Consider the following 26,429-nt stretch of genomic DNA (forward strand, 5'->3'; position numbering starts at 1 on the left):
ACTGGGTGGTTCCTTACTGAAGTTAGAATTAATCATCAGTATAACTTGCATTTAAACTTGAGAAACTTTAGTTTCTATGCATTTCGCAGTATAGCGTCACAGAAACAGCACAGCACAGAAACAGGCCCTTTGGCCCATCTAGTCCATGCTGAAGCCATTTATACTGCCTACTCCCATCAACCTGCACTGGGCCCATAGCCCTCCATATCCCTACTATCCATGTACCTATCTGAATTTCTCTTAAATGTTGAAATCGAGCTCTTCTGGACCACTTGTGATTTCATAACTACGCTTTCATAACCTTCTGAGTGAAGAAGTTTCCCCTTATGTTCTCCTTAAGCCTCTCCCTTTCACCTTTCACCCTTAACCCATGACCTCTAATTGTATTTCTACTCAACCTCAGTGGAAAAAGCCTGCTTGCATTTACCCTACCTATACCACTTGTAATTTTGTATACCTCTATCAAATCTCCTCTCAATCTTCTACATTCTAAAGAATGAAGTCCTAACCTATTCAATCTTTCCTTATAACTCAGGCCCTCCAGACCAGACAACATCCTTGTAAGTTTTCTCTGTGCTCTTTCAACCTTATTTACATCTTTTCTATAGGTAGGTGACCAAAACTGTACACAATACTCCAAATTTGGCTTCACCAACTCAACGTAACATCCCATCTCCTGTACTCAAAATAGTGATTTATGAAGGTCAATGTGCCAAAAGCTTTCTTTACGACCCTGTCTACCCGTGATGCCGCTTTCAATTAATTCTGGACCTGTATTCCCAGATCCCTTTGTTCTACCACACTCCTCAGCGCCCTGCCGTTCACTGTGTAAGACCTACCCTGGTTGGTCCTACCAAAGTGCAAAATCTTGCACTTGCCTGCATTTAAATTCCTTCTGCCATATCAAAATGTAAGAGAAGATTTTCCATGTTGCTGTGCGGAACATATGTATAAGGAGAGAATTCCAGTTCTTATGTCAAAGGTGTATCTGGACACATAACAGCCCGGTGGCAGTGGTATATATGGAGATGTAAAATGATACAGGCAACTGAAAACTATCGAGGGTATTTAAACATATATATGTTCGTCTGGCTACCGCCAATGGTTGAGTATAAAAAGCAGTTCATCTTAATTCTCTGAATGAAAGAAAAGTTGTCATTGGAGAAGCAATGATAAAATCTGCCTCAGAGGCCTGGGAATAGTCCAGCCACCTAGCATTTTCCCTGGGCAGTCGCACATGGCACAGGAAGATGCGTAAAGGGAAAGAACGAGACTGCTGTTTAGGAAATTTACATTGGATATCTTCAGTAAGAAGTTAAAGTTGAGTTTATTGTCATGTGCACAAGTGCATGTATGTACAGGCGCAATGAACATCCTTCACCTGCATCACAGGTATATAGCATTACGTACCCAACACTGACAAAAAAAACATAAATTAGACATAACATCGTGCCTAATTTTTACAAGAAAGAACTTGTATGTTTTGAAACTCCAAAACATAAAACTAATCAAAAACAAGGAGCCAGGGATACTGGTAGTCCCCGAGTTACGAACATCCGACTTACGGACAACTCGTACTTATGAACTGAGGAAGAAGAACACCATCCACCATTTTAAGTCAGATCGCGACACCATCTGCCATTTTAAGTCGTTGCATTGAGTGTGTAACTTTGTATTTGGCTTAAACTTTTCTTAGCAAGACTCACCATGACTCCACCCCACCCCTGTTCTGGTCAGCTGGTGGCACAGTGAGATCAGCGCCAGGCTGGAGAATGGAGGTTCCAGAGTTCGATCCAGTGACAGACCACTCCCATGCCGGGTTGATGTCGATCCAGTGACTCCCGTACCATCAGTGCTGGGTTGATGTCAAGCTCACAACATAACCTCATTAAAAAAAAAACTGCTATCTCCAGGAATTAAATTCCCACATGGAATATTGTGGAGGATCAAATACCCAAACCCAGCACAGCCCCCAGTTATCCCATTTAACCTGTCTCAGTGTGGTGGAGATTAGGACCCAGGGAATTCAATGCAGTGGTCCTTAGGACCCAGCGGACCTCGGGAGCCGGCACAGCTCGGGACCCGCCACCCGCACTGTTTCTGTTCCGTTGACGGGAAGCAATCGCGATCGAAAATAAAGTGAAAATAATAAAGCGATCGGGAAGAGGTGTAACACCATCGGTCATTAGAAAAGCATTAGGCTACAGTTGGTCAATGATCAGAACAATTTTAAAGGATAAAGTGAGAATAATGGAGCATGTGAAAGGCCCTGCCCTGATGAAAACTACAATTATTACTAAGCAACGCAGTGGTTTAGTTATTGGAATACATACATTTCTTAAGTGTTTTATATGCGTAGAAAGGCAAAATATATACTATATACTAAGACAAAAATGTGACTAACTGACGCTAAATAATACCGGATGTATTTGTTCCGACTTACATACAAATCCGACTTAAAGATGGACTCAGGAACGGAACTCATACGTAACCTGGGGACTGCCTGTACTCGGACGCTCTCAGTTTTGTTCTACTTTAGTGAGGCGCACACATATGACATGGTGGCAGTCATGATGTATGTCGTTCACATACTTTTATATATAACCTGAAATGAGTTATGTAAAGAAATAAAGAATGCTTAAACAAGCAATATATTTATAATATTACTCAAATGTTACTGAAATATTAAATGCACAAGAACCCATTTAGAACAAAAAAAGTACATTGTAGTGCAAAGTGGTCATAGTGTTGCTGTGCTAAGGTTGTATACTGCATACACTCTGACATTCAGTTGAAGGGAAGTAGCTATTCTTGAACATGGTGGTGTGGGACTTAAAGCTTCTGTACCTGTAAGTTAGTGATACTTTCATTTATATGTTAGGGTTAAGTTTTTTTTACTCAAAGAGTGGTGAGTGCGTGGAATGGGCTGCCAGCAATGGTGGTGGAGGCGGATAAAATAGGGTCTTTTAAGAGGCTTTTAGATAGGTACATAGAGCTTAGTAAAATAGAGGGCTATGGGTAAGCCTTGTAATTTGTAAGGTAGGGACATGTTCAGCACAAGTTTGTGGGCTGAAGGGCCTGTGTTGTGCTGTAGGTTTTCTATATTTCTATATCCAGGGACAGCCACCAGCCCTATGACCATGTGAAGGTAAATCAACTTATTTATTATTTAGAGATACCCAACGAGCCTGCACTACCTGATTACACCCATGTGACCAATTTACTACTCAGTCCACTGGTCTTTCAAATGTGGGAGGAAACTGGAGCATCTGGAGGAAACCCATGTGGTCATGGTAAGAACATACAAACTCCTTAAAGACGGTGGCATATTTAAGCCCAGGTTGCTGGTGCTGGAATGGTGTTACACTAACCACTACACTACCATGCCGCTCTTTCTGGCTGGAATTATACTGTATATATATCAAAGTTTATGAATGAGGAAAGATAGCACTGGACAACAACTTTTTTCAAGAGTGTTGCTTCCTCAGAATTTGTTTTGTTTATGATAGATCGCTTGAAGCGGAACATAAATATAATTTCAGACTACTTGTATCACGTAGGAATTTGGAGAAAGAAGAAATTAACTTTTATTTAATATAATGTGTTTAATTGCATAATGGTGCTGAGACTTTGCAATAGTTCAACTTAGCTAAAGGTGTTTTGTTGGTGATTTTTGTTTGCACTCAAGTGTGTGAGGCTTCTTGCTGAGGTGTCCAAAAATAATCAGCCAGCATTGATGGATTCCAGTTGACCTGATCCTGTATCTCCATGACCGCAATGTCCTGGTAAAACCTTTCACCGTGCTCATCACTGACAGCGACTAGATTTGCAGGGAGGAAGTCTAAATGGGGATGCAGAAAATGAACCTTCAGTGACATCTTGCATTTCATGGTTTTGCGTGCTTGAAGCATGTTGTCATCCAGCTGCATGTAGTTTGGTGCTCAGTAGCTGTCAATAAATTTTCAAAAACATCCTTGAATGCCTTCCATGCGATTTTCTCCAGTCCCACTAGAAGTTCTTTGAATTGCATGTCTTTGATGACCTGTTTGATTTGTTGATCAACAAAATGCCTTCCTTAGTCTTGGCATCAGTTATTCTGGAAAACATCTTTGTCAAATATCGAAGTCCTTCACGGAAATCTTTGTGCCTGGTGATAACAGGCACATCCTTGCATTCTTGAACCCAGTAATTCTGCTTTTGCTTTTGACAAACCCAAGTCATTGACCAGGTCATTTAACTCAGATTGAGTTATCAGATGTGACATAAAGGATTCAAAAGTCTGTATCAGTATCAGTGTTGTTTTCCAGTACTGGCTCGTGCATCATGGCATCTTAGTCTGCTTCTCTAGACTCCATGTCCTGTTTTTCTAAAGCCTGACCTGCTATGCAGCATCCACCCTTCCTAAGCATACCTATATATGTCTGGACAAGTTAGAAAACTTTTCTTCTTACATTGTGGGCAACATTTTAATTGACTCAAACTATGAATTGAAATAACAAATACAGGCGATTTCAAAACAAATGGTGTGTGATAGGAAACTTACATGGGGATTTTTATGATCAGCAGTCCAAAATCCATAATCTTTGTTGTCCAGTGTAATTTGATGCAATGTACCCCGCCTTTAACATAAACAGTACAAAATTCCATTTCTATAAGCCGATAATGTAGCAAAATATAGAAAAGGTAATTGAATTCTGAGCTGCACACAAAGGAACTCAGTGACCCAAGCAGCATCTGTGGAGGAAAATGGACAGACCCTTCATCAAGACTGGAAATAGAGAGGGGAGATGGTCAGTGTAAAAAGGTGAGGGAAAGGGGTGGAGCAAGGAGTTGTGGGTGACAGATGGATCCAGGTAAGTTGGAGGGTGGTGGTTGATAGACACGAGATTCTGCAGATGCTGGAAATCTGGAGCAACATACATAAAATGCTGGAGGAACTCAGTAGGTCAGGCAGCATCCATTGAGGGAAATGAACAGCTGATGTTTCAGGCAGGTGGTGATGAACAAGTGAGGGAGGGGGGAAGTGGGAATGATGTCAGAAGCTGGGAGGTGATAGGTGAAAGTAACAAAAGGCTGAAGAAGAAGGAATCTGATAGGAGAGGACTAAAAGGAAGGATGGGAAGAGGGGGCCCAGTAAAACGAATGGGTGATGGGAAGATGGAGAGAAGGCAGGGGGGATAAATTTTAAAAAAAGGACAGTGAGGAGTGGTTAACAGAAGTTAGGGTAGACACTACCAAGGCAGAATATGAGGTGCTATTCCTCGAATCTGTGTGTAGCAGCAGTTCGGTAGTGGAGGAAGCCATGGGCAGAGATGTCAGTGTGGAAATGGAAAGTGGAGTTAAAATATGTGGCCACTGGGAGATCCCAGCTGGTACGGTTGAGGGGGCAATGATGCCTGATGAAGCAATTTCCCTATCTACAGTATGTTGGGTCTCATTGGTGATGGTGATGAATAAATCTCTTCAAACAGTTATCTTGTTTTGACTCTTGGACCTGAAAACAAGTCAGGATATGGGTGCCAGGACACCTCTGCTGCCTTTCTGGAGCAGGCTGAAGCAGGCAAATCACCATTCACACAAAACACTAAACTCACTGTCCTCGTTCCTCCTTTTGACTCCAAGCTGTCCTGTTTTTGACAGGATGGTAGCCAACTTTAGAGAGGCCTACCAATAAAATAAACTTGGCCCCTTCAGTACTGGCCCATCAAGTGAAAATATGCTTTCCCACCCAGGGATCAAAATTGCCCCTTCCTGGCTCCCAGCCCATGTGCTAATGTGATGTTACATCCCTGTAATTGTGACCTGGGACTCTTCGTTAAAGGATGTACCTCTGAAATGCTGAGACCGAATGGGACTCTCAGTGAAAAGGACAGATGTAGCTTTAAATATTTGCCATACAGTCAACAACGGTTATCTTGTTCTGTATGCCATTGATTTTTGTGTCACCTTCAAAGTGATGCATGTGAGCAATTGGAATTTTCCCTTCATAATGGAAATGAAATGCTCAGTTAAGTAGCTACATGTCTCAATGTAATTGTGCCTTTGGAGCCAGAAGGAAAGGGGAATAACAGTTATTGAATACCTCATCCTTAGTGCTGTACTGCAAAGAGGTAATTAGAGAGGGATTGAAGTCAGCCATGATCTTTAATTCCTAATGCCTGCACCCATCTACTCTCCCCTTAGCAATCAAGCTAAGAGTCAGAGTTTGCATGAATAGAATGTACACCTCGGGCAGCCCAAGGATATGGCGTGGCATTCTCACTTGCTGCCCATCACATCACCATCCTGATTGGGCTGTTTCAAGAGGAAGAGGATTGTGGGGGTGAGCTAGCCACAATTTTATTCTGCCCATCTGCAGCCTTTCAAGTTCCTGTTTACTCATGCCACAGCTTCCCATCCAATTACTGGCCATCGTGACACCATGACCTTCTCTTTAAAGTGCTAGCAAAGGTGAAAAAAAAGAGGTTTGAATTTGAATACAGGCAAGGCTCGAAGTCCCACAATGACCCCCAACCCATCACAGTAAGAAACATTGTGCCTCTTAGTGCTTTTTGAATAATAAATTTAAATTACTCTCTCCAAAAATGAACTTTGCAACCAACACATACAAACACAAACATACTCACAGCTGATACATTTCCTAAAATGACCTGCAGGGATGAGTTGTACCTGATAATTGAATAATTGGATAAGTCACTCTAGACTTGAATTTGAATTAATCACACATGTAACATCAGTACTGCTCCCTGTTGAAAGTACTCTCAAAGAATTAATGGCATTGGATTAAAAATAGTCCTGAGAAAAATTTGCCTTCATTTTACTGATGCCTCATTTAGTGACATTAATGTTGAAGGCAATGCATCAAAGGTCAAGCAATTTGGCCCTGAGGGATGTAACTCTGAATAATAGACCTGATTAATTGTAATAGGAACTTTGGCACTGTCTTCGAATCTAATTCCTCTTCACCGCTGATATGTAGACAATTATGTCATATTGTAGATTTGGTCACTGCTTGTACTATAATCATAGCAGAAATATATTTTACAGCTTAATCTCTCAGCAAAGCAGAAAAGATACACTTATGCGATTGTCAAATATCAATCTTTACTGGCTCATACCTCTCACTATTTGATTCAAATTCTGAACTTGGTTCTCTGATCTCAGCAGGAGGAGAAGGATTGGAATTTTTAAATTAAATTCTTGTTCAGTTTATTCCCAATAAGTAGAACTGCATTTAATTGACATCCCAGATTGAACAGGAGCCATTTGTAGACCCAGACAAGGCGGAGGTGCTAGATTCTCTTCCTTGAAGGGCACGTGCCACGACTACAAGCTGGCTGTTTTTGTGATCATCTTACTCTGTTCCTTTATCCACCAAACTTATTCTCTCATGAGGACTTGGACTGCAAGAGCATGAGGAACAATGGTGAATAAAAGATATCTAACTGACCGCATAAATCTGAAACATTAAAATATTTCAATAAGAAAGCCAATAGTAAGAGGAAGTGAGCTCAAAACTGAAAAGTACTCTGAGGCTTGATGGTAGAATCTCACAATGTGAAATAGAGCAAATCAGCACATTTATTTGTGGCATGGTGCTACAACTGGAGGCACCGGTTTCCAGCCACATCCCAAAGTTGTGTAGGTTGGTAGCTTAATTGGCTGCTGTAAATTGCCCCTAATGTGTAGGTGAGGGGTAGAATTGGCACGGTGCTGATAGGAATGCAGGTTGAGTTAAATAGGATTACTGTAGGGTTAGTTTAAATAGTTGATGGTCAGCAAGGATTCAGTGGGCTGAAGGGCCTGTTTCCTTACTGCATTTTCCTTTTGTAATTATGATGAATCTTTCATAGACCAGCTAACCTATCCTCACTGGTCTTTCTTCACTGTCCTCCTTTTTTTTCCTTTTCAAGTAATTATTAATTTCTCTTTTTATGACTAATATTGAATCTGTCTCCACTGTCCATCAGTCTGGATTGGATTTAAACTCCCATCCACAAGATGAATTTGACAGTATTATGCCTTAGTGCTTAAAAAGTGCCATTGTTTGTATTTCAAATTCTGTGTCAAAATGGGCAGGTTGCTCAACAAGTGGTCCTCGTGCATGCTTTGAAATTGTTTGGGCATTCAGTGAACACAGGCTCTGTGTAATCCTGAGCCATTTTGCCAAGAAACACTCTGTTTGGATCAGGAGATCTTCTGACTTCCTAGAGAATGATTGATGTTCAATTTTAATTTGCCTTGGTAAATTATTCCTCTGTCCACATTTAAACTGAAAGTACAGCACAGAATAGTTTCTCCTAATAAAAGACCATGGCAACAGTAAGTAATGAGAGCTCTTCTAATGCATGGCTCATTACAAATTACCACACGGCTATGGATTTAAATGATAGGATGAAAATAAAATAAAATCATCAGCAATCATTTACAACTTTGTTCTTTCAGTGAGAATGCCAGATTGAGAGAAGGGATGAGGGGAGGTGGTTTGAGATCCCATACCTAGATTATGTGGTTAGTTATCCCAGATTCGTTTACTTGTCATTGAGCCTCACAGCGTGGAAACACCCAAAGGATTCATGCCGATCATCCACCATCATTCTTTTATTTTCCCCGCACTTCCCTCAACTCCCCCCGGATTCTACCACTCACCTGCACATTGAGTACGGGTCAGAATGTTGACGCATGATAGAAACCGACCTTGCCAAGCTGTCATTATTCCATACCATGAGCCTTTGTATTTTCTGGCCAAGAAAAATCTCCAACCACGCCGTACTCCTTCAGTTTCACCAAGAGGACACATCCACAGTCATTATGAGGAAACATTGGAGATGGATTGGGTACGTGATGAGAAGCTAGACCAACTCCATCATCAAGACAGCACTTCTTCGGAAACCTTAAGGGTGGAGGAAACGCAGGAGACCAAAGACAACTTGGCACCATACTGTAGAGACAGAAACGAGGACCCTGAACCACACCCGGAGCACAATAGAGAAAATGGCCAAGGACAGACAGACACGGAGGACCTTCACTGCGGCCCCAAACGCCAATGACATAATAGGCATTTGATGATGTTGATGATTATGCACATTTGGGGATTTTACAGCAGCCAGCTAACCCAGGTCTTTCAGATGTGGGAGGAAAATAGCATACCAGGTGGAAACTTACACAGTCACAGGGAGAACATGCAAACTCCGCACAGAGAGCACCTGAATCACTGGAGCTGTGCCATTGTGCTGCGCTTAGTTGTGTGTGTTTTTTTTCTTCTTTTAGATTCATCTTTTAAGCTGAAACAAGGTTAACATACCTGCAGAACAGAAATAATTAGATTCAGTATGTGGTTGAGGTCATCTTATGGGGGGGGGGGGTGAGCTCATTTGAGGATGGTATTGAACATTATTCACTTCCAGGTTATTAGTTCATTGGAGAGCCAATATTGCTTGCCACTTCAGGGGGCACTGAAGAGCCTCTGGGTCTGGAGTTACATATAGATCAATCCTAGTTCAGACAGCAGACTTCCTTCCCTGAGGGACCTTAGTGAACCAACCGGGACTGCAAGATAATCTAATATTTTCATAGTAACAGTTATGACTAAGCTTTTTTATTCTAAGTGATTTCTTACTTGAATCTCATACAGAGGATGGGGAATCTTCAAAGTCTCCTCCCCAAGAAAGCTGTGGAGTCTCAGTTGCTAGGTAAATTCAAGACAGAGATCAGCACCATTTTAGACATTTATGGAGTTAGGATTAGTGCAGGAAAGCAGGTGTTCAGCAAGGATTTCAATGAATGGCAGGGAAGGCTCAAGGCACCAAATGACCCCTAATCTAAGGAAAGATGTGCTGGCATTGGAGAAGACCTAGAGGATGTTCGTGAAAATAATCCCGGAAATGAAAGAGTTAATATGTGAGGAGTGTTTGATGGCTCTGGGCCTGTACTTGCTGGAGTTTAGAAGAATGAGGGAGACCTCTTTGAAACCTATCGAATGTTGAAATCTAAACACAAAGTACACTGCAGATGCTGTGGTCAAAGCAACACGTACAAACAAGCTGGAGGAATTCAGCAGGTTGGGCAGCATCTGTGGAAACAAGCAGTCAACATTTCGGGCCGAGACCCTTCGTCAGGACTATTTTAAGAATATTGAAATCTGTTGAGTCTAGAGTAGATGTGGACAGGATATATCCTAATGTTGGGAATTCTAGGACTAGAGGGCACAATATCAGAATATAGGGATGTCCCTTTAGAACAAAGATGAGGATGAATTTCTTTAGCCAGTGGGTGGTGAATTTGTGGAAATTGCCGCAGATGTCGGTGGAGGCCAAGTCATTGGATATATTTAAAGTGGAGGTTGTGAGTTTCTGGATTAGTAAGGGCATCACAAGTTACGGGGAGAAAGTAGGAGAATTGGGTTGAGAGGGATAATAAATCAGCTATGATGGAATGGCAGAGCAGACTCAATGGGCCTAATGGCCTAATTCTGCTCCTATCTATGTCTTATGACCTCCTTTTCTTTCTAGTTCTTATTTCCCAATTGTCCTGCTGGGATTTGAACTCCTGTCCCCATATCAATATTCCTGACCACTGGATCATTAATAATAAGCCACCACCCTCTTATTCTGTTCCTGATGATTTTGTTTCCCCAATGAGCTGAACTAATGGGCTCTCTGAGCAAGACCAGCAATTTCATGCCAATTTGTGCTGAAGGACAAACGCTGTTCTTTTCACTGAGACTTATCGAGAGCAAAGTAGGCTGAATTTCATTTCATTTAAGGTTTTCATAGTTAACATAAAGCGTAGTCTTTCACACTACCAGAATGACATAAGACTCAAACCAAGTCCCAAGGGAGAAATAGTTAGTCTACCAGTTCCCCATTGGGGCCCATTTCCCGTGGTAATTCCTTCAAAAATATTTTGAAGATCGATAATTATTTTTGACATTATTATCCAGTCCTGTTATTAGGAGATAACGTTCGATTAAAAATTTACATTTCATGAACATTGTAATGACATTTATAAAATGACATTTATTTCAGTCTTCTAATTAGTATTTCAATTATGGAGTGTTAAGTGAACTGAGAAAACCTGGCCAGGTATAAGCCAAGCTGGCTAAGAAGTTAACAACAGGACCCATTTCGTTTAAAGTGTCAGTGGCTCTGCGTGCCATGTTTTTTAAGCCTTCAGAGGCAGTGGTAGAATTGGATATAATAGCAATGTTTAAGAGGCATTTAGACAGACACTTCAATAGGCAAGGCATTGATGCAGTCCTAATAGGGACTATTATAGATGGGCAGAAAATTCAGTATAGATCTAGGGCTTGTTTCGGTGACTATGATACTCAGCAACTCAGAATCTACAAAGTTAATTCTGTTTCTCTCTACAGCTGCTGTCTGACCTGCTGTGTCTCCAGCATTTTTGTTGAGATCTGAAGGTTACTTGGTGCAACAGAACCCTAAAGGCTGAGTTTGACAGTGGTCCTGTGTTGAACAGGACTTCTGTAATTCAAAGCAAAATACCCTGCCTCATGTGAAGCCAATATACTTGTAGAATGCTATGTTCCCTTTATGGATTTCCTGATGAATTTTATGATTTTCCATCTGCAAAGGTTGAATCCAGGGTCAAAAATGACTCAGTGACCGGAATTCTGACATTAGTGAAGTAAGCATTGCCAGCTCCCTGTTGACAAAGTTTGCAGAAGCTTACCTTAGCAGTAATTTTTTCCATCAGGGTGGGAAAAGCCAGGGGACACTGCTTGGCAAGGCTTAAGCTCCACCCATAGCAATAGGACTCCAGCTACTGCAGACCTGCCCACTGCAACACTGCTGCACAGTCTAACAGCCTTCTTTGACAGCTGATCGAGTTGGGGCATATCCTAGCTGCTGGAGGTTGGTGCTGTCAGAAGGATGGAGGCTTTAGCAGGGGATGAAGGTTAAAGAAGTGGGGTTTCATGACAGTCATATAAAAGAGTCTCAGAGTAATACAGTATGGAAACAGGCCCTTTGGCCCAGCTCATTTATGCTGACCAAGTTGCCAACCTGAGCGGTCCCATTTGCCAACGTTTATCCCGTATCCCTCTAAACCTTTCCATCCCATGTACCTGTCTAAATGTCTTTTAGATGTAATTGTACCAGCCTCTACCACTTTCTCTGGCAACTGTTTCCATATACCCACCAACCTCTGTGTGGAAAAAGTTGCCCCTCAGATTTCTTTTAACCCTTTCCCCCCTCACCTTAAATCTACATCCTGTAGTTTTGGACTCCCCTGCCTTGTGAAAAGGACTGTGATAAGTTCACTTATCTGATGCTCCAGGGGAAAACATGCCTTGGGAATGGGATGCAATAGACTGTTCCATGACTTCAGTATGGGATAATACTGCTGATATAACTTTCTAAAGCCAGGCACCCACCCTACAAGGGAGACATGAGAGAATGCAGATGCTGGCATCTGGAGCAACAATCAATCTGCTGAAAGAACTCAGCAGGTCGGGCAGCATCCATGGGAGAAAGGAATTGTTGACGAGTCAGGTCAAAACTCTGCATCAGGACTGTCCTAATGCAGGGTTTTAACCCAAGACGTCAACAATTCCTTTCTCCCCTAGATGCCGCTCAACCCGCTAAGTTATTCCAGTGGTTGTTTGTTGAACCACCCTACAAGGATCGATTCCCTGGCAGGCCCTGTGCTAAATATCCCAGGAAGCTATTTGTCTTAGATTCAGGTACATGCACCGCCTACTTGCTGCTGATCTCCAAATTAATTGAAATTTACTTCAGAGTAGGAGCTTCCAGGATCTGACAGACTCCTTCCTGATCCCAAACCCTTTCTATATATTTGAGGAACAGTGTTGTTACTGGCCCTGTTAATCATTCAGGTTGCTCTGTTGTGTCAGGAGGGAGAGGAAGATGTTGCACTGGCCTCTCACTGGAGATTCTGAAAGGAGAGGAAGACGCAATTGCAAGGAGAACAAAAGTAGCTGAATCACATTATTATTCATCTTAGAGCTGTTGAACATTGGCTCGAAGTCTGATTAAAAACATTTTAAAATAAACCTGTGCCAAATTGCCACTTAACGTGTAAAATCTTTTCAAGTTAACATCTCTGGCAGCTTCATCTCCCAGTGTTACTCTGTCATGTATTGTCCAGTAAAGGGGAGGCCAAATTCCAGCCACTCCTTTCAAGGAGTTCCTTCCTGAAGGGTGCCTCGGGTTATTTCAAGTTATATGTTTGAAGCTGATCAAAATATTGGCAAGCTCGTTTGTTCTGCACTCCTTCTGGGCAGCAGTGCTTTGAAGTGGATAGAATTCTCCCCAGTGGAGATCATCTGCAGCGAGCGAGCGAGTATTCATGCATCTTATTTGCGTTAAAGACATCGCAGCCTCTGACCAGTTGCGGAAAACAAGTGCATGCAGATTCCGCTAGTGATGTGAAAACACTGCACCAGAGTTGTGACTGTTCAAATAATTCTGCAGTGGTACCAAGCGCAGAAACAAGGCAGTCAGTCTGGAGTATATCACCATATATAGACACCAATGAGACAACAGCAACAGTATGCTGTGCATTTCTAAGTATGGGTATACATGAGAGACTGCGGATGCTAGAATCTGAAGCAATAAACAATCTGCTAGAACAAAATGGTTTGAGCAGCGTCTGTGGGGGGAGGGGTATGACAAGGGAAAGGAACTCTCCATGTTCCGCACTAAAACTCTGCATCAGGACTGCGTGTGAGGAACGGAGAGAGTGGGTGGTGGGAGATGGCGGCCAAGGTAATTGGTGGGCTGAAAAAGGGTGACTGGCAGATCGAGCCAGGTAGGAAGAGGGGGAGGGATCACGTTGGGAGACAGAGGCAGGCGGATGGAGGCACTTGAAATGTTACCGGATCATCCTCGCATAGATACTGCCTGACCTGTTGAGTGTTTTCAGCAGTTTCTACTTTTGCTTCAGCTTTCCTGCATCGATAGGCTTTGGGTGCAGGAGTTGGAAGATTCCCCATGTGTATAGTTTTAATTTCTTTCTAAAGAAACCATGACTTATTGAATCCAAGTGTATTTGTTAAGATCCACATGGCACAGCTTGCCGATGTTAGTGCTTAATGTGCACATGTGCCTTCATACCACCTCTTACCTCATCTCACCCTGTTACAAGCCCAGAAGGAGTCGCAATTTTTATCCTGGTTAAGCTGGCGGTATGCTATGTTAAGAAGCCTAGACCGGGGCATCTGAACTCTGTTGTAGGTGGCCATCCTGCAGCCCCACTACATCATATGCCCAGGATGAGTTGGTGCTTACCTGTGATGCAGCCCAAGTTGTGCAGTCCCTCTGGCCAAGCTCACCTGGAGGTGTACACAACGAATGGTCACGGGAGCCACATCCCAGTTGGAACCAACAGGAGAGGAAATGTCCGAGGAGATCGTAAAGGAATATTGATCAAAAACTATTTGATGAGGAAAGGTTGGCAGAGCTGAGGTAATTTCTAGCATCTGCCTGTTGCTCCTGTTCCTCTGTGGAGGGGCAGATCAAAATGACTGTGAACTCAGTGCTTTTAGCAATGCCACCTGCCCTTCATTTGGTCACACTCTTCTGTCTGAACCCAAGGGGTTTGGACTCAAGTTTCACCCGAGAGATGTGAGCACAAAAACCTTGGTTTCTGGGCAAGATGTTAAACTCTCAGGTGGATGTAGATGATCCCAGGCCTCCATTTAGAATTCATTCAGGAACCAATATTTATCATTCCACAAAATTGCACGGACAAATTACATGGTCATTGCCACATTACTGTTTGTGGGAGCTTGCTGTAAATCAGATCAGCTGCCACATTTGCTTCATTATAGCAATGACTGCAACTCAAAAAAGCACTCATTGCCCGAAAGGAATCAGAATCAGTTTTATTATCACCACCATATGTTGTGAAATGTGTTGTTTTGTGGCAGCTTTGCAGCACAAAACGTAAAAAATTACTATGAGGTACAAGAAGAAATATATAAAAATAAGTATTACAAAAAGAGAGCAAAATAGTGAGGTTGTGTTCATAGGTTCGTGGACAGTTCAGAAATCTGATGGTGGAGGGGAAGAAGCTGTTCCTAAAGTGTTGAGTGTGGGTCTTCAGGTTCCTGTACCTCCTCTCTGATCGTGGTAATGAGAAGAAGGCATATTCTGCTGCTATAGAAATCAAATTTAAATTTGTCTCTCCTTGGGAATAATTTTTGTTTCCATGTAGTAAGATCAATGGGTAATATCAGCATTCTTCACTGATCTCCAATTCGTTCAGATTTCCAGCAGACTTTTACTTGGAATACTGCAGAGAAAAGCAATCTTCCAAGAATTCAAGCCTCTTGCAATGAACTGGCATGGGTCAACAGAGAAACATTCCCTGACTAATAGCTGTTTTAATAAATAGTGGCTCTAAATTTTGAAAGTCTTAACACATCTTGTGGGTGGTGGGGTGGAGATGCTTCTTTACCAAAAGAGGTGTAATGTGCTCCTTCTCTCCGCTAGTCTGGGCGAGGTGTAGCACTTGCTTAGCCTCCCTGATCAGGGTCATGTGAAGCCATGGGAACAGGTGGTAGATGCCTGTATGAGCAGCTGGTGCATATCACAAGTCCTGGTTATGCCACCAATAGCAACATGCAGACAATCTCTGAAGAGTATTGATAATGGCTAGGGTCACCCATCTTGTAAAGATACTGCCTAGATTAGAAGAAAGCAATGGCAAACCACTTCTGTAGAAAAATTTTCCAAGAACAATCATGGTCATGAATAAAACCATGATTGCCTATTTCATACAATATGGCACATAACGATGATGATAATAAACACATCTTAAAAAAGGCTGTTGGGGGCAGTCACTTTAATTCCCACCATAAACAAGATTCGAATTACAGTATCTATCTTGAGATATATATTTCAAAAGTAACCTTTATTTGTAATAAAAAAATATATATACAAGAGAAGAACCAGTGCAGTACTTTTACATTCATGGTACACGTGATGCACGTGGTCACTAGTAATGCTCCCAAGGTTGACGCATTAATAGCAAAAATACATTGGACCTGTATCTGATTGTACCTTTAACTGATTGTGGCCTGGGATGAGATGTGATGCACAGGATTATTGCCATTAAATTAAGTAATTTATAGTGAGACACTGGAGTGTGATAAGCTGGTGGAATAAGGCAAGAGAGTTTGAGGTTTGGAAGTTTGATTTTCTATTCGTCAAAACCAGAACTGTATTTTGTCAATACCTTGGTGCAGAGGTAGACAAGGAACATGACTAAATCTAATTTCATTAGCTGATCGACTAGTGCCTCCCTGCAATTTATTTATGTAATTAAAGCTATTTTCAGATAAAGTGGTATGTTATTTTTCTGAAGTGTACAGTCCAAGACCTCCCCAAATGATATGAATTTTAATACATGCCCTTTTGTACTGGAAACTATAAGCAAATAAACTTGGAGAAGATCTAGCACTGCCTCAGCTTTAGCATTCTCACCCTTACATGCTCTTACTTCCAATCCTACCATGGTTTCACCTTGAAGCTCAACTGTTCTCAAACTCAGGCCTTCTGTCCACCTCCAGATTTAGTCGCTCCTGTATAGGCTTGAATGAAGTCTTCTCGAAGGGTTCTCAAGTTTATAATATATTTTAGAAGTTTCACTATGTATCTTGATCCTGATTGTGCAATCTCACAGCATCTAACTTTAAACTGTTTTGTTTCCTGTAGGTGTTCACAAGGTACGGCAAGTGTTACACTTTCAACTCGGGACAGACTAAAGACCAGCCAATCCTGACTACCTTGAAGGGCGGAACAGGGAACGGTCTAGAACTGATGTTGGACATTCAACAAGATGAGTACCTTCCTGTCTGGGGGGAAACAGGTAATAGCTGTTTGCTCTATGCATAAGTATTCTTAGAATTTCTGTGCAGTGGATGGTAGTGCTCAATGTTGCAAGGTGTGCTAATAAAAGTTGTTTTGTTCATGAGCTCAGTCTGCTGCAGTGGCCATTTTGTTTGCTGTAACGTAGGCTCTGTTGTGACTGATTATCAGATTCTACTCTGATTATAAATCCAATGCTGGTTGGCACAGTATGGTCAGTGTCGTAGTTCTGAAATAAAACTTAAAGATTGCATTTCTCAAATTTAGATGTATTTTAATTTCATTTGCATTCAAATACGAAAGTTCTAGAGTGTGAGATCCCATCATACAGTTCCATTCACTGTAACAAGGGCTCATTAGTGCATACTATAAAAAAGCAATTGTATAGAATATTACAATGTTAATCATAAACACAAGGGATTCTGTAGATACTGGGATCTGGGAATCCAAAGCAACACACACAAAATGCTGGAGGAACTCAGCAGGTCAGGCAGCATCTATGGAGAGAAATAAACAGTCATTGTTTTGGGCTGAGACCCTTCATTGGACTGAAATGTCAACTGTTTATTTCTCTCCATAGATGCTACCTGACCTGCTGAGTTCCTTTAGCATTGTGTGTGTGTGTGTTATAATGCCAATGTTTTTGAAGTAACCCATAATTAAAATTGAATTGACTTTATTTCTTACATCCTTCACATATACAAGGAGTAAAAATTTTTACGTTATGTCTTTGTCTAAATGTGCAATCATAGTAATTTATAATAAATAGAACAGTCAATGTAACATGGAAATACACTCAAATTAGCATGAGTTAATCAGTCTGATGGCCTGGTGGAAGAAGCTGTCCCAGAGCCTGTTGGTCCTGGCTTTTATGCTGTGGTACTGTTTTCCGGATGGTAGCAGTTGGAACAGTTTATGGTTGGGATGGTTTGGGTCCCCAATGATCCTACGGGTCTTTTTTATACACCTGTCTTTATAAATGTCCTGAATCATGGGAAGTTCGCAACTACAGATGTGCTGGACTGTCCGCACCACTCTCTGCAGAATCTTGCGATTAAGGGAGGTACTGTTCCCATACCAGGCAGTGATGCAGCCAGTCAGGGTGCTCTCAATTGTGCTCCTGTAGAAAGTTCTTAGGATTTGGGGGCCCATACCAAACTTCCTGAACCGTCTGAGGTGAAAGAGGCACTGTTGTGCCTTTTTCACCACACAGCTGGTATGTACAGACCACATGAGATCCTCAGTGATGTGGATGCTGTTCACCATCTCAACCCCAGATCCATTGATGTCAATAGGGGTTAGCCCATCTCCATTCCTCCTGTAATCCACAAAGAGCTCCTTTGTTTTTGCAACATTGAAGGAGAGGTTGTTTTCTTGACACCACTGTGTCAGAGAGATGACTTCTTCCCTGTAGGCCACCTATGTTTGCGATTAGGCCAATCAATGTAGTGTCATCAGCAAATTTAGTTAGCAGATTAGAGCTGTGGGTGGTGACACAGTCATGGGTATGGAGGGAGTAAAGGAGGGGGCTTAGTACACAGCCCTGAGGGGTACCTGTGTTGAGGATCAGAGGGGCAGAGGTGAGGGAGCCCACCCTTACCATTTACTGGCGATTTGACAGGAAGTCCAGGATCCAGCTGCACAAGGCAGGGTCAAGGCCAAGGTCTCTGAGCTACTTGTCAAGCCTGGATGGAACTATGGTGTTGAATGCTGAACTATAGTCCAAGAACAGCATTCTCACATTAGCATCCTTTTCCAGAAGTGTAAGGACAGTATGTAAAGCAGTGGCTATTCTGTTGTCTGTTGATCGGTTGTGTCAGTAGGTGAATTGTGGGGGGTGTCCAGTTTGGGTGGTAGCATGCTGTAGATGTAATCCTTGACCAGCTTCTCAAAGCATTTGTTTATTATTGAGGTGAGTGCGACAGGACGCCAGTCGTTCAGGCATGTTACCTTGTTTTTTTTGGGACAGGGTCAATGGTATTGGAAAGATCCCAATCTACCTACTGTTTTTTTTTTTTGGCTCTCCTCCATTATGTCATGTTTAAGCTTGGAGAAAATTAGAAGTCGGATATTTGATACATCTTTTGAATTTGAGCAAACCTGGTGACCTTTCATTCAATATTTTCATATGATTTAAATTTTCTTTTTTTTTCACTTTTTTAAGTAAACTTTTTTCTTCTTCTCCATGACTTCTCAGATTTGACCGGAAGGATTTACCCCCCCCCCCCTTTTTTAATAATTATGTCCTCAGATGGAATGCCCAGTCTTTTTTTTTTTGTTTTAGGTTAGTTTAGTGGTTTTTTTTTCTTAATAATGGCAATTTTTGATTTTTTTTTTTGAATTGTTAAGAGGAGTTGTGGTCCCTTTTATATATTAGCTCAATATTATACTATATAGGATTTTGACAGTGCACCCTCCTTTTTTGTTGTTTGTACTTCCATTGGAATATGTATTTGATATAACTTCTCTGATTTGTATTTGTCTTTATATATTTTTAACTCAATAAAAAAAAGATTAAATGGAAACCAAGGCCCCTTTCCTGCCCTCTGGAACATAGAACAGTACATTACAGGAACAGGCTCTTTGGCCCACAGTGTTGTTCTGAACCAATTAAATTGGTGATCAAATGGCCAACTAAAGTAATCCTTTCTGCCTACACAATGTTCATATCCTTCCAGATTCCTCACATCCATGTGCCTATCTAAGCATCTTTCAGAAGACCCTATTATATCTGCCTTTACCACCGATCCTGGCACCCACCACTCTCTGTAAAAAAAAAACAACTTGCCCCTCATATCTCCTTTGAAGTTCCTTCCTCTGATTTTAAATGCATGTCCTCTGATATTAGACATTTCAAGCCTGGGGAAAAATACTGTCTGTCTATTCTATCTATGCTTCTCATAATCTTATAAACCTCTATCAGATCTTCCCTTAGCCTCACCGCTCCAGAGAGGGAAAAAAAAAACCTCTCCTTATAGCACATGCCCTCTAATCCAGGCAGCATCTTCTGCACTCTTCCAAAGCCTCAACATCTTTCCTATAATGGGGCAACCACAACTGTGTGCAATACTCCAGACGTGGTCTAACTAGAGTTTCATAAAGCTGCAATTCACTTACTGGCATTTGAACTCAATGCCTTGACTCATAAAGGCAAGCATGTCATATATCTTTTGACCTACCTTTTGACGTGAAGTTCTGATTTTAAATCTTAAACCCTATCCAGTATAGATAGCTATGGGTACCCTCACTAAAGGGGGAGGTTGTATTGCAGCTACTTACTCAAAAGGCAATATCACTTCCCTCTTTATCCTCTGCAGCAAGTTTTGCTGCCAGTAGCCATATTTGAGTGGTGGATTCCCCCCTCCTACCAAGCAGGGGATACTTCCAGCACAAAGTAGTTTAAATTTAGATAAAATTCTTAAAAAAACATTTAAAACTCAGAGGATTTCTATCTTATATTACAAAAGCTTTCCAAATGACAAACAATTTCTAAATCACAAAGGATTTCCAAAACAGAGGTACAATTCCTAAAAGCTAAAAAGACATACCAATGAATTACAGACAAACAAGTCTTCTATTACAGAAATCAAAGGCAGAGGAATGGATTCTAGTTCACCCTGTCTTTCTGTTTTTCTTCTCATCATTCCATGACCAAGTCTGTCTGCTCTGTTATGTTTATATTGGTGACTTCACTAAGTAACTGGTTTGATACAGGCCATTTAACATAACTCCATTGTCTTACATGCATCTCTTGTAGTCAGCCCCATCCTTTGGGCCAGCTCATGTGTTCTATAGACAGTTCTGTTTGTTTGCAAAACCATCCTTTTAGCTTCAGACTGATTATTGTTTGCAATTTAAGTTAAAAACTGAAGACTGCCTCCTGTAGTTAAACCATCGTTTTCCAAATGCTTATAAATCCTAACCCTAAGAATTCTCTCCAAGTAACTTCCCCACCACTGACATGATGCTAACCATTCTACAGCTTCAAGAATTATCCCTGGTTCCCTTCTTGAATAATAGAACAACATTAGCTACTTCCCAGTCTTCCTTGACCTCACCTATGGCTAGAGAGGACACAAAGATATTGGTCAAAGCCCCAGCAATCTCATCTCTTGCCTTTCTCAATTTTATTGGTGGTCTGTCATATTAGACAATGTCTAAAACAATTAATAATAATATAGGACATGTGTGGGAGAGTTTTTAAAGTGAAAAGGCCATTGCACTGGATCAGGTTCACTCTCTCAACCTCGGAAGTCCGGGTCCAGTAGTACGAGCATTTGTCACAACTGGGCAGGTCTTCCTTGGTTGCAGTGGATGACCATGACTTCTTTTGTGTCTTGTTATGCTCTTCACTCCCCACAAAGCATTGCAGAACCACCTTCCTGGCCTTGGATCACAGTGTTGATCTCCTCCGCTCAGTCCACCAGAGCTGTCTTTGCATGCTAGGACAGGCATGTCCCTATTTCACTGGGGTATGAGGCCCACTGGCTACCCTCACCTGGTTTGGCTTGCTTGCCGAAATGGTGTACCAAGGGGTGGCCACTGTTGCATGCAAACAGCTACTTGGAGCCACAAGTGAGAACTGAGTGTCCGGTGGGGACCAAAGGTGAGCAAACTCCCCAGAATGGACATGACAAGCCCCTTCATCAGAGCTGCTACCCCATCCCACCTCTCTCAATAATCTGGGGTATATCCCATCAGGCCCTGGAGACTTACCTACCTTAATACTCTTTATGAGACTCAACACTATCAACTTTACTTCGAAATGCCCTGGCTCAGCACTGATCTCCCTATCCTTCACGCCCTTTTACTTGGTAAATATTGATGTAAGGTGCTCATTAAGGACCTCACCCACATCCTCCACATCCCAGCATATGCTCCTTCCTGTATCCTTCAGTGGTCCTGCCCTCTCCCTGATTATCCTCTTGCTCTTAATGTATGTATAGAATGCCTTGGGATTCTCTTCAGTCCTACTTGCTGTAGAATTTTCATGGTCCCTCCTTACTCTCCAAATTCCCTTCTTGAGTTCTATTCTGGCTTCTTTATAATCCTCAAAGCCTCTGTTTGATTCCAGCTTCTTCAGCTTTACATCAGTTTCCTTTTCCTTCCTGACTATAAGTACATCACTTCTCTCAACATCCAAAGTTCTATTACCTTGCCATCCTTGTCCTTCCCTCTGACTGGAACACATAGTACCTGTCCTGTACTCTGTGCAGTTTGTCTTTAAACACCCTCCACATGTTCAATGTGGACTTTCTGAAAAACAGCTGTTCCCAATTTATTCTCCCTGGTTCCTGCTTATTGCTCTTCTAATTTGCACTGCCCTAATTTAATACTCTCCCACATGGTTCAAGCGTATCCTTGCCAATGGCAATCTTGAAACTTAACATACCTGTCCTGTACGCGGTGCAGTTGGTCCTTAAACACCCTCCACGTATCAGATGTTGACTTACCCAAAAACAGCTGTTCCCAATTAACTCCCCCTAGTTGTTGCATGATATTCTTGTAATTTGCACTGCTCCAATTTAGTACTCTCTTGCATAGAGCATACCTATCCTGGCATGTGGCTGGATAATAAGCTGACATGGAAGCACCCATGTAAATTGACCAATGCAAAGAAGCATTCAATATCCTTAGGTGGTTATGTGGGTATTCTGGGGGTGCTGCATGAAAATCTCTGTTGACTATTGTTACGAACCCCGTAACTGGGTTACTTACCAGCAAAGATAGAGGCGTCCGTTGGAGTCTGGTGATACTATTTTTAACAGTATTTATTAGTAAAAGTACACAAAAATAATATCAATGCAAATGTACAGATAATATATGTCTTCAATACTAAACCTAAAAGTGCGGGTATAATAATAATCAATAAGAAATAAGCTCTATCGTTGTCTAGGGGATAATGAATTGTCTGATGGAAATATAAAGTTTGCTTCAGTTCACACAGGCTGCCGTTGTTTGTTTGTCGCTGTGTTGCAATTGTTGGAGAGAGAGAGAGATAGAAGAATGGGAACAGTTACCGCTAAGTGTTTTGCCAACCTTCCTTTATAATTTCGATCCGTCGGTGTCTCATTGTTGAAGTATGACCTCTCCTTTAGCTAAACCGTTCCTCCGTGATGAGCCCGCCACCCAGGCAAGGGAGGACACACACGAGCTCTCACTGACTTCGCTACAAAACGCTGTCACTGGATTTCTAGCGTTTCTCCTGGTGTGTCTAAGGGGTTTTCCCCAGACCCGTCTTTTATCCTCACTCACGGGGTCTCAGATGTCAATCAGGTTGGGATGATGCAATCCCTCAACCAGCCTACTCTGGTTGTCCCCTGAGGGGTTTCAATGAATAGTACAGTACTCAATACACAATTCCTTCTCCAAGAGACAATAGCAGTAATCAGTGGTTCCGTTCCGCTTATGTCAGGAGACATTCTCCCTTGTTGTGTATTCTGTGTCTCTCTCTCTCATTTCCTGGGTCACAGACCCAAAATAATAGTGATCTTGCAATTCTCAAAAAGGAGGGGGCGACTTTGCACCCTTCGGCCCCTCAGGGTTGCTCCACATTCGTAACACTATATATATTTGTTTAATTAGATCTGTTCTTGATAATGGTTGTGTGGCTTATGGATCAACTTCATCTTCAAATTTAAAATCTTTGGATGTGATACAAGCTCAGGCTTTAAGACTGTGTTGTGGTGCATAAGGTCATCTTCTGTTTCAGCTTTACTGGTTGAAATGGGACTTTTACCCTTACAGTTGTGGAAGATGAAGTTGGTATTAACATACTGGGTTAACTTGAGGGGACAGAGGAACAGTCACCCTGTTGAAAGTGTGTTAGAAGACTGTTGGGAACATCACAGGAAGAGTGGTTTTAGTTTTGGGTGGCTGAGTTCTCATCACACTCAGAATGTGGGTTTGCTGGATTATGTAATTAGTCCCACCATGGTTTTTTCCAATGGCTTTAGTTGATTTTAGGTTACATGATTTAAAGAAGTTCAAGGATCCTGATTTGCCTGAGAGCCTGTTGGTTCATCAATATGTTAAGGAAAATTATTGTGATATGTTAACCATTGATGGGTCAAACGAAAATTTAACAGGGAATGTCAATGTGGCTATTTTTGTGCCTGAATCACAGGTAACAATAGAAAAATGTTTTACTAACTATTTAGCAGTGTATACTGCAGAATTGGTTGCCATCATTTTGGGCTTACAGTCGGTGGAGGAAATCTGTCCTTGCAAAATTATAATTTGTTCAGGTTCTTTCTCGGTCTTGACTTGTCTTAAAACAGGTCGTTCTAGCAGTAGGTCTGATTTACTGCTGGAAGCTCTTCAAACGTTATTTCATATTCAAAGTATTGGTCTACATCTACTCTTCTTATGGGTCCTTACACATAGAGGTGCTGAGGGAAATGAGCGGGTTAATTGTTTGACCAAAGAGGCTGTTAAAAGTTCAGCTGTGGATATAGACCTTCCACTTAGCAAATCAGGAGCTAAAAGGCTGGTGGGGCTAAGAATCAGGGGACTATGGCAAGACCTGTGGGATAATGGGCATAAGCAGGGGGGATGTTTACAGAATACATAAAATTCTTGGATTGATGAGAAGAGAGTAAGGCAAGAAGGGAAGGAATTATATTGACTTGATTTAGAATTGGGCATACTATGCTTAATTATTCTTTGTATTTTGTTGGAAAACATCATTCTGGGGTGTGTAGGTGTTGTCATTATTATGAAACAGTTGAACTCATTATTTTAGAATGTGAAGCATACAAGGTTGAAAGAAAGCAAATGCAGGCTGCAATACTAACTCGGGGTTGACAGTTTTCATTTAAGCACTTTACTAAGTTATGGAAGTGACTTTAATTTAATTCACAATATTGTCTTTCATTATTTAAAATCTGTCGGGCTTTTTGGGGTAATTTAGTTTTCAGTTGGTAAAGAACTAGTAGGGGTTTTATTTCCCTTCTCTCTACACGATACTCCAGTCCAGTTGGTGGCGGTAATGCATCTCTAAGTTAGACTGCCAACCGCTATTTAAAGTCAGATGAAGAAGAAGCATACTCATCCTTGTCTAGAGCTATCTTAACACTTAAGGAGTTGTGGTCACTGTTCCCTAACTGCCCTCCCACTGAAAAGTTAGTCACCTGGCCAGGATCATTACCCAACACCAGATCCTGTACAATCCCTGTCTTGTTGGACTATCTAAATATCGAATTAAGAAGCCCTCTTGGATGCACCTAACAAATTATGCCCCACCTTAATCTCTTGCAATAAGAAGGTCCCAGTCTATATTAGAGAAGTTGTAGTCTCCCATGACAACAACCTAATTGTTTTTACACCATTCCAAAATCTGCCTGCATACTGTTTCGGTGTCTATTAGGGGGAGGGGGAGGGAGAGGGATTTGTAGTACACTCCCATCAGAGTGATTGCACCCTTTCTATTTTTGAGTTCCAGCCATACAGACTCAGTGGTCAAGCCCTCCATTATGTCACCTCTGAGTGCAGCTGTGATATTGTCCCTGATTAGTAATGCAACTCCTCTGCTTCATTTATCCTTTCTAAAAAATCAAAACCCTGGGACATTAAGCATCCAATCCTGTCTCTCTCTAAACCAAGTCTGTGTAATGGCCACAACATTTTGTCATGTCCTGAAGAAGAGTCTAGGCCTGAAAGGTTGACTGTTTATTCTTTTCCATTGATGCTGCCTGGCCTGTTGAGTTCCTCCAGCACTTTGTGTGTATTACTTTGATTTCCAGCATCTGCAGATTTTCTGTGTTTGTGATTTTCAGTATTTTTTTTATTTGCACAAGTTGTCTTCTTTTGCACATTGCCTGTTTCTGTATTTTTCCTTAATTCCATTGTATTTCTTGATTTTCCTGTGAATAGCTGCGAGAATGAATCTCCAGGTAGTATATGGTAGATACATGTACTTTGATAATAAATTTACTTTGGCTTTGACTTTGACAGATACATTGTATTAAATAACTATCTTTAAGTCACTGTATTTTGCTGGAGAAATAATCCTGCTTCAATGAGGAATCTTTGCTGTCATTCTGGGCATGAGTTGTATTTACTTGGGGCAGTTGTGAATTAATTATTTATTTTGGCCATTTTTGTTTGCAGAATTATTTCATTTCTTTAAGCTGTGCATAGAATGTAGAATAATGTTGGCTTCTTTGCTGGGGAGATGACTGTTATTTGCTAGCACATCAGATTAATAGGATTAAGAAACAAACTTGCATTTAGTCATAGAGCACTGAACCAGGCTCTTTGTCCCATCGGGCTCATATTGAGCACCATACAGCCATTTTATTCTCCCCACATTGCCAGTCAACCCAGACTCTACTGCTCTCCTACACAAACTTACAAACTTGTATATCCTTGGGATGTGGGAGGAAATTGAACCATGCAGGGGAAGCTAGAGAGTCACAGTGAGAACATGCAAACTCCACACAGAAAGTACTGGGAGTCAGGATTAAACTAGGGTTTCTGGAGCTGTGAGGCAGTGGCTCTACCAGGTGCACCATTGTGCCACCTTATATTTTTTAAAGCAGCTTTCTCAATCTTAGAATACCCCAAAGCATG

General features: G+C 41.6%; 1 protein-coding gene across 3 annotated transcripts in view; it reads left to right on the forward strand.

Annotated features, from left to right (window-relative positions):
* Nucleotides 1-26,429, forward strand: part of asic1b (acid-sensing (proton-gated) ion channel 1b) — an 878,352-nt gene that overhangs the window by 723,321 nt on the left and 128,602 nt on the right. For all 3 annotated transcript variants that reach the window (XM_059956013.1, XM_059956012.1, XM_059956014.1), the window contains exon 2: nucleotides 16,704-16,857. In XM_059956013.1, coding sequence (XP_059811996.1) covers nucleotides 16,704-16,857 — 154 coding nt within the window. The remainder of the gene's footprint in view (nucleotides 1-16,703; nucleotides 16,858-26,429) is intronic.

This window comes from Hypanus sabinus, chromosome X1, assembly GCF_030144855.1.
Source record: "Hypanus sabinus isolate sHypSab1 chromosome X1, sHypSab1.hap1, whole genome shotgun sequence".
Classification (NCBI taxonomy): Eukaryota; Metazoa; Chordata; class Chondrichthyes; order Myliobatiformes; family Dasyatidae; genus Hypanus; species Hypanus sabinus.